The following is a 13,319-nucleotide window of genomic DNA, read 5'->3' on the forward strand; positions in this document are numbered from 1 at the left end:
TTTGATCTCTGCTTTTCTTTATTTCCAGGCTCGGGTTATGGCAACAATTGGAGTGACCAGAGGACTGGGAGACCATGACCTGAAAGTGCATGACTCCAATATATACATCAAACCTTTCCTGTCTTCATCTCCTGAGGTAAAACAGACAATGTTCAACTGTCTGGTTTGCGGGAGAGAAACAAATATATTTAGTGTGCTTATTTGTTCTTCCCAAGTTGCCTATTCTGATTGTGGTCCAATCCAGGTAATGCCCTTTGGGAAGGGCAGCATGTTAGTAATGTCCACATAGTAGGAAAGTTTTAAGTTCCCCAGCTGTGTGCCCTGGCTCTGGTTGCTCCACATCACTGAAGAGCATTGATGCCTTGCCCCTCCCTGGTCTACCGTTATCCCATAGCCTTTCCATTCAGTGTGACAGACACACATCTCTCCCCACCTTCATGTGCTTCAGCTCTCCTTGAGGCCCTAGATCATGCTGCCTTCACAGAAGCTAACGTAAATCTGTGTTGTCTAGAAGGGAGCACTGGACGTCTTCCAGAGTAGCGTAGTGTCCTGTGTTACACAGAGGATACCAGATGAACTCTTAAGCAAGAAAATGCCAAGAGCAATTGGGGGAGTGCTTTATGCTTCCATCTGGCTTCCCCTTCACCTCCAGTTCTTAATTCTTTATAATGGCTTTGTGCAAACACCAAATAATGGCAGGGGGTTTTCTCTGTGATTCTGTGAATGGCAGTGTGCATTCCCAAATGCTGGCGTAACAAGGGTCTGCAGTACTTGCATTAGGGGTAGTTTTAAATGCCTCCATCATTTTGACTTGCCTCACCACAAACAATTCCAGTTTTTGACCACCAGAGACCTTGCAGTGAAGGCTGTCAAGGCTTCCAAAGGGATTTGGGTGTATTTGTTAACAAAAAACATGCAAACCTCGCTTTTTTTTTTCCCTCTGTAACTGCATACTTGTTCCTACGTCAAGGAACAGATGACACATATTTTTCATAAAATATTAAGCAAGGGCAAACCATCTGATGACAGCACAAAAAGAGGCTTAATTTCTATGGCCCAAATGCTGAGAGCCATCCACTGTCGACTGGCTTGCTAGGGTTTTAACCATACCTAGTATTTAGCCTTGAATTTATTGCTTGCTATAGCAGTGTGAGGGAATGAAAATACACAAATGACATAATACTGCTAGGAAGGAACCAAATTATTAAATTAACCTGGCTTAGAACATCTTTGAGACTTTAAAAATAAAAATTTTAAAAGGGCTGAGAGATTCTGACCCTAAAGAAAAGAGGGAGATCTGCAGACAACCACTTCTTCATGTTTGCTTGCTGTCAATCCAGTACCTTCCATCTCACTCCTCTGAATGTGTGGTATCCCTCACTTGGGACCTGCTCTCATTCTCCTCAGCCAGGCAGGCAGCAGATCTGCCCTCATCACTGTGATGGATTTGTTTAGTGCCAGCAAAATGATGCAATTCTACCTATTTATTTTTCTTCCTGGCACGCTGAGACCCAGTGTTTCTGGGGTATGCAATGGCTGCAGCACAGTGTCTCAGCAGTATCATCTCTGCCAATTGCTGCTGCAGTATTTGTCTGTGCGTATAAACCAAAGCTTCTCAGGGGCTTTTCTGATTTGTGTGGAGTGTGTCTGTACGTGTTCAAATTCTGGAATATGACATCCAGTTCATATGCTGTCCACATTTCAGGATCGCTTAACTGCTTCACAAAAGGGAAACAAAATTTGCTTTGTTTCCACATTCCCTTCACAGCTAAATTCAGCAGAAATATATGAGGGCAGGTGAGGAAAGACAGAGCACCAGCCACCTCAATTTAGAGGTACTGGCAAAAAAAGACCTGAATTTTATTAGGAAGTAGCATATGCTCCAACTTGCTTTCCATTGCACCTCCTTCTCTTAATCATCTCTCTCTTCTCTTCCCAGAGAGAGCCCCAGTGCTTTATCTCCTTATGCTTTTCCCTGAGACTTGTTCTGTCCGTACCTGGGCAGTGCACCTTGCACCGAAACCAGCATTAAGAAACAATGTCTTTATGCTGCCATCTGGGAAGCTTGGCACTTGGAAGTAAAGACAGTGGCATTAACCAGCAGTCATGTTTGGCCCTTGTGCAGCGTTGGATTTCAAATTGTTTATATAGAGGTGGGGAAATACAATGTCTGGTTTCCAGACCTGGAAAAAGGGAGGCACAGGAAATTAAGGTGCACAGTGAGTCATGACAGAGGGAGGATCCAAGTCCCCTGGCTTCTGTTTCTGTGCCATAATTACAGTGTCCTTTCCCAAGTTGGAGGCAATGTGGTGGGTTTTCAGAACATTTTGCTTCCAGTGTGACAAAGCTCTGATAATGCCATGCCCACCAAAATTTAGCTGAAGGAAAGGTACGCATCCCTGAGACTACATCCAGAAATAGGCATATAAAAGTAATTTGAGGGTGGTGTGAAAGGATACTTTGGTAGAGTGCCAGGCTATGGGAGGAGAAGTCATGTAGCCAAGACTGACAAATGTAATCAGGGTTCAGTGGCTCAGCTGTTATAAGACCAGATTTGGAGGACTTTTGCAGGTTGGTGAGCTCTAGAGAATTGAGCCTTTTATAATGAACTGGAGTAGCACAAAGCAGGCAAGCCATGGCTGAGGTGCTCTGGCATGGAATTAAATATTTATTTTTCATAATGGAACAGTTCATTTGAAAGCTTAAGCAGGAAATTCTGCTTTTTAAAGCTTAGCAAGAGCCACCTTGTTGCAGCTGAAAAACAGAATTTCATCCTGAAATTTTTCTAACGGCACCTCAGCCATTTGGTGGGGAGAGGTGTGGCTCTGACAGCAGCATTTTACCCTTGCCAGCAATGAACTCAAAGCCAACCACCGCAGCAAATGATAAGAAGGTAATGAAGGAGAATTCTCCTCGTTCCATTATGTTAGTAAAATCTTTCTGACAGCTCCACAAATATGTCAAAAGGAGACCATTTTAGATTCACATCTGCCTTCTGAAGAAATCTTTAGGAATTACACCATTGGAAGGAACAAGCAAGACAAATACTTAGAGAAGTGCATTATGATCAAAGGGAGTCAAGGTGGTTTCAAGAAGCAAACATCACACTTCGGTGGCTTGAAGTCCTTCAGGGTTATGTCTACCACAGAATTAAAAAAATAATAATAAATGCAGTAGATGGTCTCACATGAGCACTTTGATTTCTCAGGAAACGTTTGAGAAACTGCTCTGCATCACAGGTTGTTAACATAAAAGATATGAAGCTACAGACTAAGTGGAAAGTTGGCACAGTCTACTGGAAATTGGCTAAAGGGCAGGAAACAAAGGGTGGCAGTAAAAAGCTAAAAGGAGATTAATTGGTGAGTGCTGCAGGGAGCAGTGTTGGGACCCGCTTTTTATTATTTACATATAAATTACTTGGAGGGTGGTATTGAAAGATCTCGCCGTTTGCCAGCAAAGCTGTGCTGGATAACTCTGTGCATAAAAAGGGACGATACAATTAAGAAAGGGCTTTATTTTATTGAAGTAGCCGAGTTGATCAATAGTGCAGGCGAGTGAATGCAGGCTGTTGTTTGGCTCAAATTCCCCCAGGGCCCGCTGCTGAGGAGCACCTCAGGTGGCTGCAGGCTCGTGTGTCACTCTGTTGTGAATGGTTTTTGAGCCACAGGGACTCACGTTGGCTGCCTGTTAAAAACAAACCTGGCAAACAAGCCGCAGCGCCTTTGCAGAGCTGCTGTGGTCCTTTTCGGCAGCCAAACGCAGACGCGGGTTTTGGCCGGTGGGTAGATCCATTTGAAATGTAAATATAAAACCAGCCCACCTGTTTGTTCGTTGCTTGCCCAGAGGATTTTTCTCAGTGCTTTTGACTGCATGTAGGTGAGAAATAAGATAAATAAATATCTGGATTGAAGAAAGGTGGTATGTGACAAACTGCATAATGCACGTCCAGAAAGATGTCATGTGTGACTATGGGCTGTAGTGGTGTGCGTCTGCTGTTACCTACCAGCAGAGATCTGTCAGTACCAGTCATAAAATGTAGTGCAACCCAATGCTTATTGTCATAGATGTCTGTGCTACTGAGGTTCTGGTGGTCCTTATAGTTGGCTTTTTACATTTTCTGATTACTAAAGTCAAGTTCAGCTAGTTGACAGGTCAGCTGCTCTACATCAAATAAGACATCGGTGGATGGCAGAAGTATGGTGACCAGACTGGGCTCCTTTGAGGGCTGCCCTGATGCTCCAGAGGGATGTTAAAGAACAAGAAAGTTTGCGAGGGCAGCACAGAAAGGGCTGATAGGCTGGGTGGAGTGGCTGACAAGGCTCTCAGGACAGCACGGGAGGCAGAGGACAGAGCACAGGTAGCCCAAGATGGCAGAGGTCACGAGTTCTGTGAGGCAGTCGGGATTGACTTCAGGCTGCAGAAGCAATGAGTCCTGATGGGAAGAGTGAAGATTTGGGGTGGAGTTGCTAGGAAATTTGTCAGGGGTACAGCACCAGTTAAGGAAACCTCTGCACTGCCAGCCAGTGTCTGGCCAACCAGCTATCTGCGCTAGCTGGGCTACGCATTTACTGTTTTGCAACGTGTGTAGCTTTGCACAAACTTATGTCATAGACAGAACATCACTTAAACCTCACTGTTGTTTATTTTCCTGAAATACAGCTACAGGAAGGAGACAGTCATTGGGAAGGTTGTCTCTGGAATTAAAAAAAAAGAAAAAAAAAAAAAAGTAATAGTTTCCATTGGAGTCAATGAGCTGCTTTTGGTCATGTAACATTTACAGTGTCGTGGGCTTGCTTGCTGTTGCAGACACTTAGGTAACTCCCTGGATATCTCTTCATCTTTCTGAAACTCTGGCATATCCCACTCCCTTGCCTTTTCTGTACCGCATGTGTGGAGTACGCTGTGGGGTGTTGCACAACGTGAGGGTGTGTGGAGTGGATGTTTAGGGAGCCCTGCTGGTCTGAGCATCCATTACATGTGCCTTGGTGGTGCTGCCCAACCTGTGTATCTCTGGGAGCATTGCTGTCGTGCTGGAGCTCTGCCTGTCACTGTGCAGGAGACCCTCATTGACCCAAGTAAGAACTAGAACAAAGCTGCTATCAGAAAAGTGCAGGGTTAGGAGCTGGCTTGTTTCTCTGCCTGAGCAAGGTGGTCTGTAAGCATAACTTGAACCTATGATAGACTGGACAGCTCTAAATTAACTCATTTCTGTCAGCAATGTACTGAGGGTACCTACAGATGTATTTTAGAAATCTGAGAAAAGAAGGAAAAAAAGAGCTTAAGAAAAAATTAAGTACTATGTGGACATGGCTGCACTAATGTGTTGCTGCTGTGGTAACTGGAAGGCAGACAAAGCTGTATTTCAGTGAACATTGTTGCATGTCCAGCTGGTCCTTGTCTACAGAAATCTTACCTGAAGTTGCCTCAAGCTTGCCTCCTGTAACCTTGGCACTCTCCTTCCTTAGCCTAGGTACCAGCCTAGCGTCCCTTATTGCTCACCCCACTGCCCTTCTCTGCACCTCTTCTGACATCTAGTTCCTTTGTGGCATCCATTTCTGGAGGTGCTCAGTTCACAAAGCTTTTGCTTTAGGTAGTAACGATGCTGTTTCCAGATTACCCATAAAATCAGTGATTGCATTTTTTTTTTCTTTTCCTCCAAGACTAAACATGTTCTCAGCAAAATGATATGTTCTTGTTGTTGCTCTAGCATTGTGCTGCAACGAGGATTTGGACCTTTTGATCTGTGTATTGGCGGCAGGTAGCTTTGGCAAGTTTCTTATCTGCCCTGGTGCCGCTCCCCAGTCAGACAAGATTGTTCATTTCAAGGGGGTTCAAATCAGTGATGCATGGTCTTTGGTTTCCTGCCTTCTCTCCCACTAACGCTGCAAAAAAGGCTCTCGTGGTGTAATGTGGAATTTGCCTGGGTGGGAGAGCCATGGTAGATGCATTTTTCTTAGCGCTGACATTCAAAGCTTGGTTATTCCTGCGAGAGGTTTGCTGCTGAGTGCATCCCTGAGCATTAACCCCGATGCTCTCTCAAATATTTACCCGTACCCGAGAGATCTGACCAGAACATGTGTTGCTTATTGATGGCTGTGTTGGCCAACTTACCTTCCACACCCCAATGATTTCCAGGTTCAAAGCCTGGGCCACTAGAGGCTGAACTAAATTCTGGGGGATGGGGACTATGACAGCTACTGGTTTCTGTGCAGTGGGCTTGAGATGAGAGCTGTGTGGCATATAGGGGTCTTTTCTATAACAGTATTCTTACTCAGTCTGAATAAGGGGATGTGCTCTAATGAAGAGAGTATCTTGCCTTGACTTTAATCCTCTCCAAAGTCCTTATTCAGCTGCTACCTTAGATAATGAAGTGAAGGTTGCATTTTACAAATGACCTTCTTGTGGTTTTGAGTGAGAGGCGAGCAGGTAAGGATTAGCAGTCAGGTCTAGGTGATTTTTTTCTTTTTTTCCTCCAGTACCGGTGGCAGTTCCATAAAATCATAATTACATTAAAAGGTTCAGGCATTTTATGTGCATTGCGTGCTCCGTGGCTCCTAAAGGGAGAATGCACCAGGAGGGAGAATGAAACAGCTCATATTTTCTAGTTATGCCAAGTGCTTGTCCCGACAAATTTCCTGACTGCCGCTCCTGTTAGTGGAGCCCGAGGCTGGAGCAGGGTGCATGACGAGGTGCACCATTTCCAAACTTCAGTACAGATGATTGTTTCCTCCTGTCTGCCTTGCCAAGGTTGTCACACTTCTTTCAAACTGTGGTTGTTACTGTGGTAATTAAAGTGCTCTGTGAGTGCTTCATAATGGCTCCCCCATCGCAGCCTGGGAACTGCGGGCGGTTTGTCAGCTGGAGGACAGCGTGTGCTGGAAGGAGAGTTACGCTGAACTAAAGGCTCATTTTAAAATAACACTTGCTGTGGCCATTGCTCGTATTCTGGCTCAGCTGACAGCCTCCTGGCACCCCTGTGTCTGCCTCTTCCACTCCTGGCTTTCCCAGCCTGGTCGAGGAGAGGACAGTGGAAGTAGTTTTAAAGGCAGGGTGTTAGGGAGGTGCCAGCAGCAGTGGGCAGCCTGACTGCGGCTGCAGACTGACAAGGTGAAGCCAGTGGGCTTGATAATAGTGCGGATGGGCCTGAGGGTTCACTTTAGTTGGTTTCTACCCCCTGAACTCCTTACAGATACACATAACTGAGCAGGTAAATAGTTTCTCTCCATTTTAACTACTCACGGTAATTCTTGAGTGCAGTAGCTGCCTCAGGTCCAGAAAAATTAATGCAATGCCGTCTGCCACACAGGCATTTCTGAACATGTGCAATTTATCTGGCAGAGTTAAATGGATCTGGACAAATAGTGAAAACAATTATTTGTGAATATTTTATTAGAAAATATCAAAAATTCATCAAATAAATTATTCAGCTTCCATATGACTAGTGCTGCCAATGATAGGGAGGAGCATCACACACTGAAAGAGGCTGCTTGGTGGGGGAGGCTTTGAGTGCTGCTGGCAGTGGGTGGCACAGTGCTCTGCAGCCTTGCTCAGGAATGCTGGTGTCCATCCCAGCTGGGGTCAGCACTTGAGCCATGCTGGGGCAGAATGGGTTGCTGGCTCAAGGGCTAAATTGGAGACAGACCCCAGCAGTGCTGCAGGAGAGGTATATCAGTGCCCTGGCCAAACCTGCTAATGTGCAGTCAAACTCAGCAGTATTTCACAAACAAGACTTACAGTCTCCTCCTTCACAGATTTCTCCTGGTTTTTTTTGTTTTAGGTGAGAGTCTATGACCTCCTGCAGTACGAGCATGGGCCGGATGATGTTCTGATCCTAGCTACTGATGGACTCTGGGATGTGCTGTTAAATGAAGAAGTGGCAGAAGCTGTCACTAACTTTCTACCAAACTGTGACCCTGATGATCCCCACAGGTTTGTGCTCATCCCTGATTTTCTATCTCCTCTGCAGAAGAGTGCTTTCTGGTAGCGTATTTTTGTAGAAAGTATGATATAAGTAACATTCAGTAAATACACAACACTTAGAAGAAGACATTTTTATAAGCTAGATGGAGCCTCTCCAGCAAATGTAGAGGTTTGGGGGTGGTGTCGGGTCTGTTATAACTCAGAATTGCCTACCTTCAAAGGAAAAGTTGTGGGATCACAGCATCTTGGCGTGGGATCCATTTTGTTTGCTATACGAGGTCCTGTGGAAACTGTAGGAGGCTGAGATCTTAGCCACAGGTCTCTGTCTCCAGTAATCACAGGTTTTCACTTAACTCTCCTCTGGATAGTCCCTTAACACCAAAGATAGTTTCTCACTAGGACATCGTAAACATATATCTCCCTCTCTCTCACTGTATGTATGTATAAATACTGCCCAGCGTGGTTCCTGCTCATTCTTGGTCATGTTGTGGCCTTTAAACCCACCTTCAGTAGGGGATGGATGCTCAGTGCTACCAGCTGCAGGACAGATGTGGTGGCAAAACAGGTGGAAGCAGGTGGAAAGTCTGACTATTTTGTTTAGTAGGATTCTGTTTCATTTCACGATTTTAACCTACCTCATCCTCTTCCATTTTCCTGTATTTATTACCTCTTACTTGATCAGTTTCTCTCTTTAAACTATGACATCAAGCAAACAAACAAGTTCCTAAACCACTAGCTAGAGCACTGTCCGCTGTGAGTCCATCAGTCTGTCTGCTGCTGACTTCAGTGTCACCGTGAATTAAAACATTACACTAGAGATCAGAATTCTCTTGCTTGTAAAAAGGAGGATTGTGAAAGTGGGAAGAGCTTTATCCTTCCTTAGGGACTGTTCAGGAAGGGAAGTGTTTGTTGCTCCTGAATTCAGGCCTGGCCATCACTGTCTTCTGCCCTCACCCTGAGAGTGGGAAAAAGCTTTTTATGCATCCCCAGTTGGTCTGCAGAAAGCAGAGCTTCAGAAATAAGCTCTGGGGTATCTCAACAGCCAAGTGAAAATATGCAGGATGGTGCGAGAGCTCAAGTTACAGTTGTTTAGATGTGGCAGCTCTCGAGGACGTGGGGAAACCCACCACAAAATCCTCGGTGTTTCTCATGTTTCCAAGTGGTCATTTTCATGGAGTCAGCCATCAGCAGACAAGGAAGTTAACTGGGACACCCTGACAGCCACTTGACTGGTAGTGTGAGAGCAGCTCCAAAGTAACTTGCAACCAGTATTTTCTTGCCCCGACACTTACAAACATGGAATGCAAAACAATGTTCTGCTGCAAGCACTCAGTCTTCAGGTGAATGGATGATTAACGTGAAGCTGCAACTGCAATATTTTGACCTTCCCTGCCTCCTTGTGCTGAAGAGGAGATGTGATATGAATGACAGCCAAGGCTGTCTCTACTTCAGCAAGACATGGAAGTGTCTCTGCCCTCTCTCTGGGACATCAGACAGGATTGGCAAGGGGTACTTCCAGGGCATCGAGCACTGTGCTGTGCAGATATGCCGTTAATTTAAGGTAGGAGGAGATGGTCCACCCAGTCTACTTTTGGTTATTCCACAGCACCGTTCAGAGGTGCTTGGGAGCTTTTGCTCTCATTTCTGCCCCCACCCGCCCCAAGTCTCCTCTTGTAAGGGCACCTGGTAAAATGTAATACCTCTGCCCTTCTCTGTCTCCATTCTCAACTAATAATTGGGAAAGGTTGGCTCTTCTTACTGCCCTCGCTGTCCTGTCTGTTGTGAATATGGGCTGGGTGTATTGTGTCTTTTTCCTTTTGGTCTTTCCCAAGCTGGTGGTGGCCACTACGTTTGCTGCAGTAGGAACAGGAATTCTTTGTTTAATCTTTTTGACTTGTTAGGTGAGTAGTTTTTCATCCATTATAAAACACTCATAGAAATTGGAGACATTAAAGAGAAAAAAAAGGAGATTTGCTTTGTTTCATTTAGATTTGTTTGTGCTGGTTTAGCCCAAGTAATTGTGAGGGATCAGTCCCTGTTCGTGCCAGTGGGAGTACAACACACTCCAGAACTGAGCCTGCTGTAGTATGAGTTAGAACAAACACATTTATTAGTGTTTGACCTACTGGTCTATGAATGGACATCTGAATTGAAAATTAATTTGTTCTTTTAAGTAACTTTGTGCCAGGTCATTTAGAGGCTTACGAATAGTGGTGGCAAGACATTACTCATGCCAGCTTGCAAAAGGTAATTAGAGCAGTCCCTCATATAGTTTACGATGATATTTATGAAAATTACCTTTGTGGAATTGCTCTTGCTGCCTGGTTGTAAAGAATGTGTAAAGGATCTAAAGTAGCGTGTGAGAGGTTTTCCGTAATTACTTCACAGTGGTCCAAATGAGGTATAAGTCATGAATTTACAGTAGCATAGCAGCTCAGGCTGTGGAGCTGCGTTCATTCACTAGCGAATGACGGGAAAATCTTGTTTGCAGTATTATCAGTGTTATGTTTAAAGGAAATGTTATCCCAGAAAATGTCTGGTTCTGTGATGGGTGTAGTGACATAGTCTGTGGTGAGGTGATCAGCTGGAAATGTAAAATCTCTAGGGATGTAGAAAACTTGTCAGACTGTAAGAGACTTGCCCCCTGGGTTTGATAATGCTGTGATCTTTTGGAGAACCTACCTGTGGAGCAGACCCTGGATCTGCCTGACCCAGTAGCCTACTTATTCCCTGACAGCAGCATATTTAAAGAAAGAAAAAAAAAAAAAGCTGGAGAGGAAGATTTTAGAGCTGCAGAGTACTTATCTGTTATGTAATTAGCTCTTTGTGGGAGCAATATTCCTCCCATTTGAAACAGAAGTCATTGTAAAGTCTGATGGGTAAGAGCTTGCAGACCTCAGCAGTGCTCTTGGGACTCTCTCCTGCTGATATTTACTGTCAGAACTGTGAGTGTTTGTTACCCACCAGAAAACATCTTTGCATCCTGTCAAACATCGCATTGCCTGGGCATCTCCAAGTGCAGGGAGAGCAAAGTCCTCGTGTCTGTCTTCACCCAGCCGTGCAGACGCTGCCTCAGGGGATTTGGGCAGCCAGTGATGGGCACAGATTTGATGAGAGAACAGTTCCTCTGTGAGGACTGTGATGGAGTGAAGAAGCTGGGGTGGAGCTGAATTTCTTAGCCGGCTCATTTCTTATGGGTATTGTGGCAGATGAGCATGAAGGGGACCCGAGTGAAGAACAGGTGGTAGTGACACACTGCTGCTTTCCATTCGTCATCTCTCTGAAGAGATATGAAGATAGGCCACTTTCTTCAGCTGCACTTATGCAGGTTTACTCCCTGACCTTGGGAATCCTTTACTTCTTGTCCTTCCTCCTGTCCTTTCTCATTCCCTCTCACTCTCTCTCTTTCACACTAGCTAGAGATTTAAGAGGATGCTTGGGAGTTGCTCCACCTCTGCTGGGTGTGAGAAGATAAGAAGCTGCTCAGACAGCAGTGCCTTTCCCCCACTGTCACCATTTCTTCTGCAGTACTTTCACTGATCAATACTGAAAGCTTCAGCAGAAGAAAAAAACCCCATATATATTTATTCTTAAAACACAAAAGTTGTATTCCAGCGAGGCTGTTCGTTAGGAGGAAGTGGATACTTTAAAACTACTTCAGCAGTTCTCTAATGCTGTCTCGACAGCTGAATTCCAACTTCACAGCGCTGAAGAATAAAACACTCGGTAATGGACTGGTGCTGCTATTCATCTCCAGGTACAAGAGACTCACCCTATCTCCTCTGGTGCCAAGTTGAACAGCATCGCTTCAATTCAGCTCTACACAAGGAGAGGAATATGTTACCTCAGTGCTGCCTTCACCTGTTCCTTTGCTTTGATGTGCTGGTTTTCTCGTGTATTTCACAGTCTGTCTACCAGGGAATTTCTGGTTTATTAGAATTTCTTTTTTTTATCTTGCCCTCTCCAAACATTAAGCAGCAAAATCTTTACACAGTCAAGAGCAATACTCATTCCTTTGTACTCTTTAGATGTGGGGAGCACATGTTAATTAGAAAAAGGAGGGAGGCTAAGTTTTCTTGCAGAATGATGGATGTTTTCTTCTCTTAAATTCTGACAATAGCTGAGAAATCCTTGGAAAAGATGTTCTAGCCAAAATTCACTTAGCATCAGACATGCTGTGAATAAATATCCCAGTTTCTCGCTTGCCACGTGGAGTCCTTTTGTTCCTTAGCCCTGCATATGATTTGGGCATTTGGGAACTGGGGAATGCAAGTATGTATGTTTGGGTTTTTTCCCCTTAGAAAATACAATTTCATGTTGCATTAAGACAGTACAGGCAACGCTTCTTTTTACATTCTGCCATTATAGCTCGAGGTTGTTGGTACAGACTTATCTCGGAACATGCAGGCGGTGTGCACGTGTGTGCGCGAGCATGTGTGTTAGAGTTTATGCCTTGAGCCCTTCTCTTACTGCTAAAAGTAAATCTTTTGTCAAAACTGGCGAGGGCTGTAAATTTTATTAGGAGCAGGGAGTACATTGCTTCTGTACAATATTACTTGGATTTAACATCAGACCTTTTGAATAGTCAAATGTTGGTTCATTTGCACTGAAGAAATCTTTCCAGTAGAGCAAATAAATCTATTCCTGGTTCAAAGGAATCATTTGAATTTAAGGCACCAAAACTGTAGAAACAGAACATAATTGGGTTTTTTTCCTTATTTTATTCCCAGAGAGTGAATAAAGTCTCTACTGGTAGAAATTACCATTTAATAATACATTCTCTGGTAAAAATTCCTGGGGTTAGAACAGTCCTGGATACTCAATAAACTTCCCCTGCCCCGCTTCTGATCAGTGGAGATGCTGTTCTTCCCTATTCCTCAGATGGGATCTGGGCAGATCATTTCTGGCCAAGGATCCTCCCTAGAAAAGGGGTCTTGAAATGCAAACCCTTCTTGTCCTTCCTGGTTTTGGGAAACTACAGAGGTGTGCATTGCTACTGGTGGCCTGTGTGTTTGGCCTCATAGAGCCCTGCATCACCTTGCAGGTTGACACTTATGCTTTAAATAAAACACAGGCAGGCACAATATTGAGCTGCTTCTTTTTTTTTTTTTTTTTTTTTTTTTTTTCTTGTCAGTCTTTTAACTGTTCCATTAATTTTTAACTATCAAATCATAGAAAAGCTTGCCTCCACCCGACCAAATTCAAAACATCTCAGCCAGGTGTTGGATTGATGAAGAAAAACATGTGACAGTAGCTGTTAACTCCTAATGAGATTTCTTTCAGAGGAAACTTCTGAGTACACAGGTGTGTTGATCCAGTAACAACAGGTAAAACGATAGGGGAGAGCATGTCAGAGCACGTGATAGAGCCCTGTCTCTGCACCACCTTTTGGACTCTGA

General features: G+C 44.4%; 1 protein-coding gene across 1 annotated transcript in view; it reads left to right on the forward strand.

Annotated features, from left to right (window-relative positions):
* LOC104520678 (protein phosphatase 1H) overlaps positions 1-13,319 on the forward strand; it is a gene marked incomplete at its 5' end in the record, with an annotated part of 54,021 nt that overhangs the window by 39,771 nt on the left and 931 nt on the right. The window contains 2 exons of the mRNA XM_010162430.2: positions 29-136; positions 7,778-7,929. Of these exons, the coding sequence (XP_010160732.2) occupies positions 29-136; positions 7,778-7,929 (260 nt within the window). The remainder of the gene's footprint in view (positions 1-28; positions 137-7,777; positions 7,930-13,319) is intronic.

Source organism: Antrostomus carolinensis, unplaced genomic scaffold (genome assembly GCF_000700745.2).
Source record: "Antrostomus carolinensis isolate BGI_N321 unplaced genomic scaffold, ASM70074v2 scaffold40652, whole genome shotgun sequence".
In the NCBI taxonomy this organism is placed as follows: Eukaryota; Metazoa; Chordata; class Aves; order Caprimulgiformes; family Caprimulgidae; genus Antrostomus; species Antrostomus carolinensis.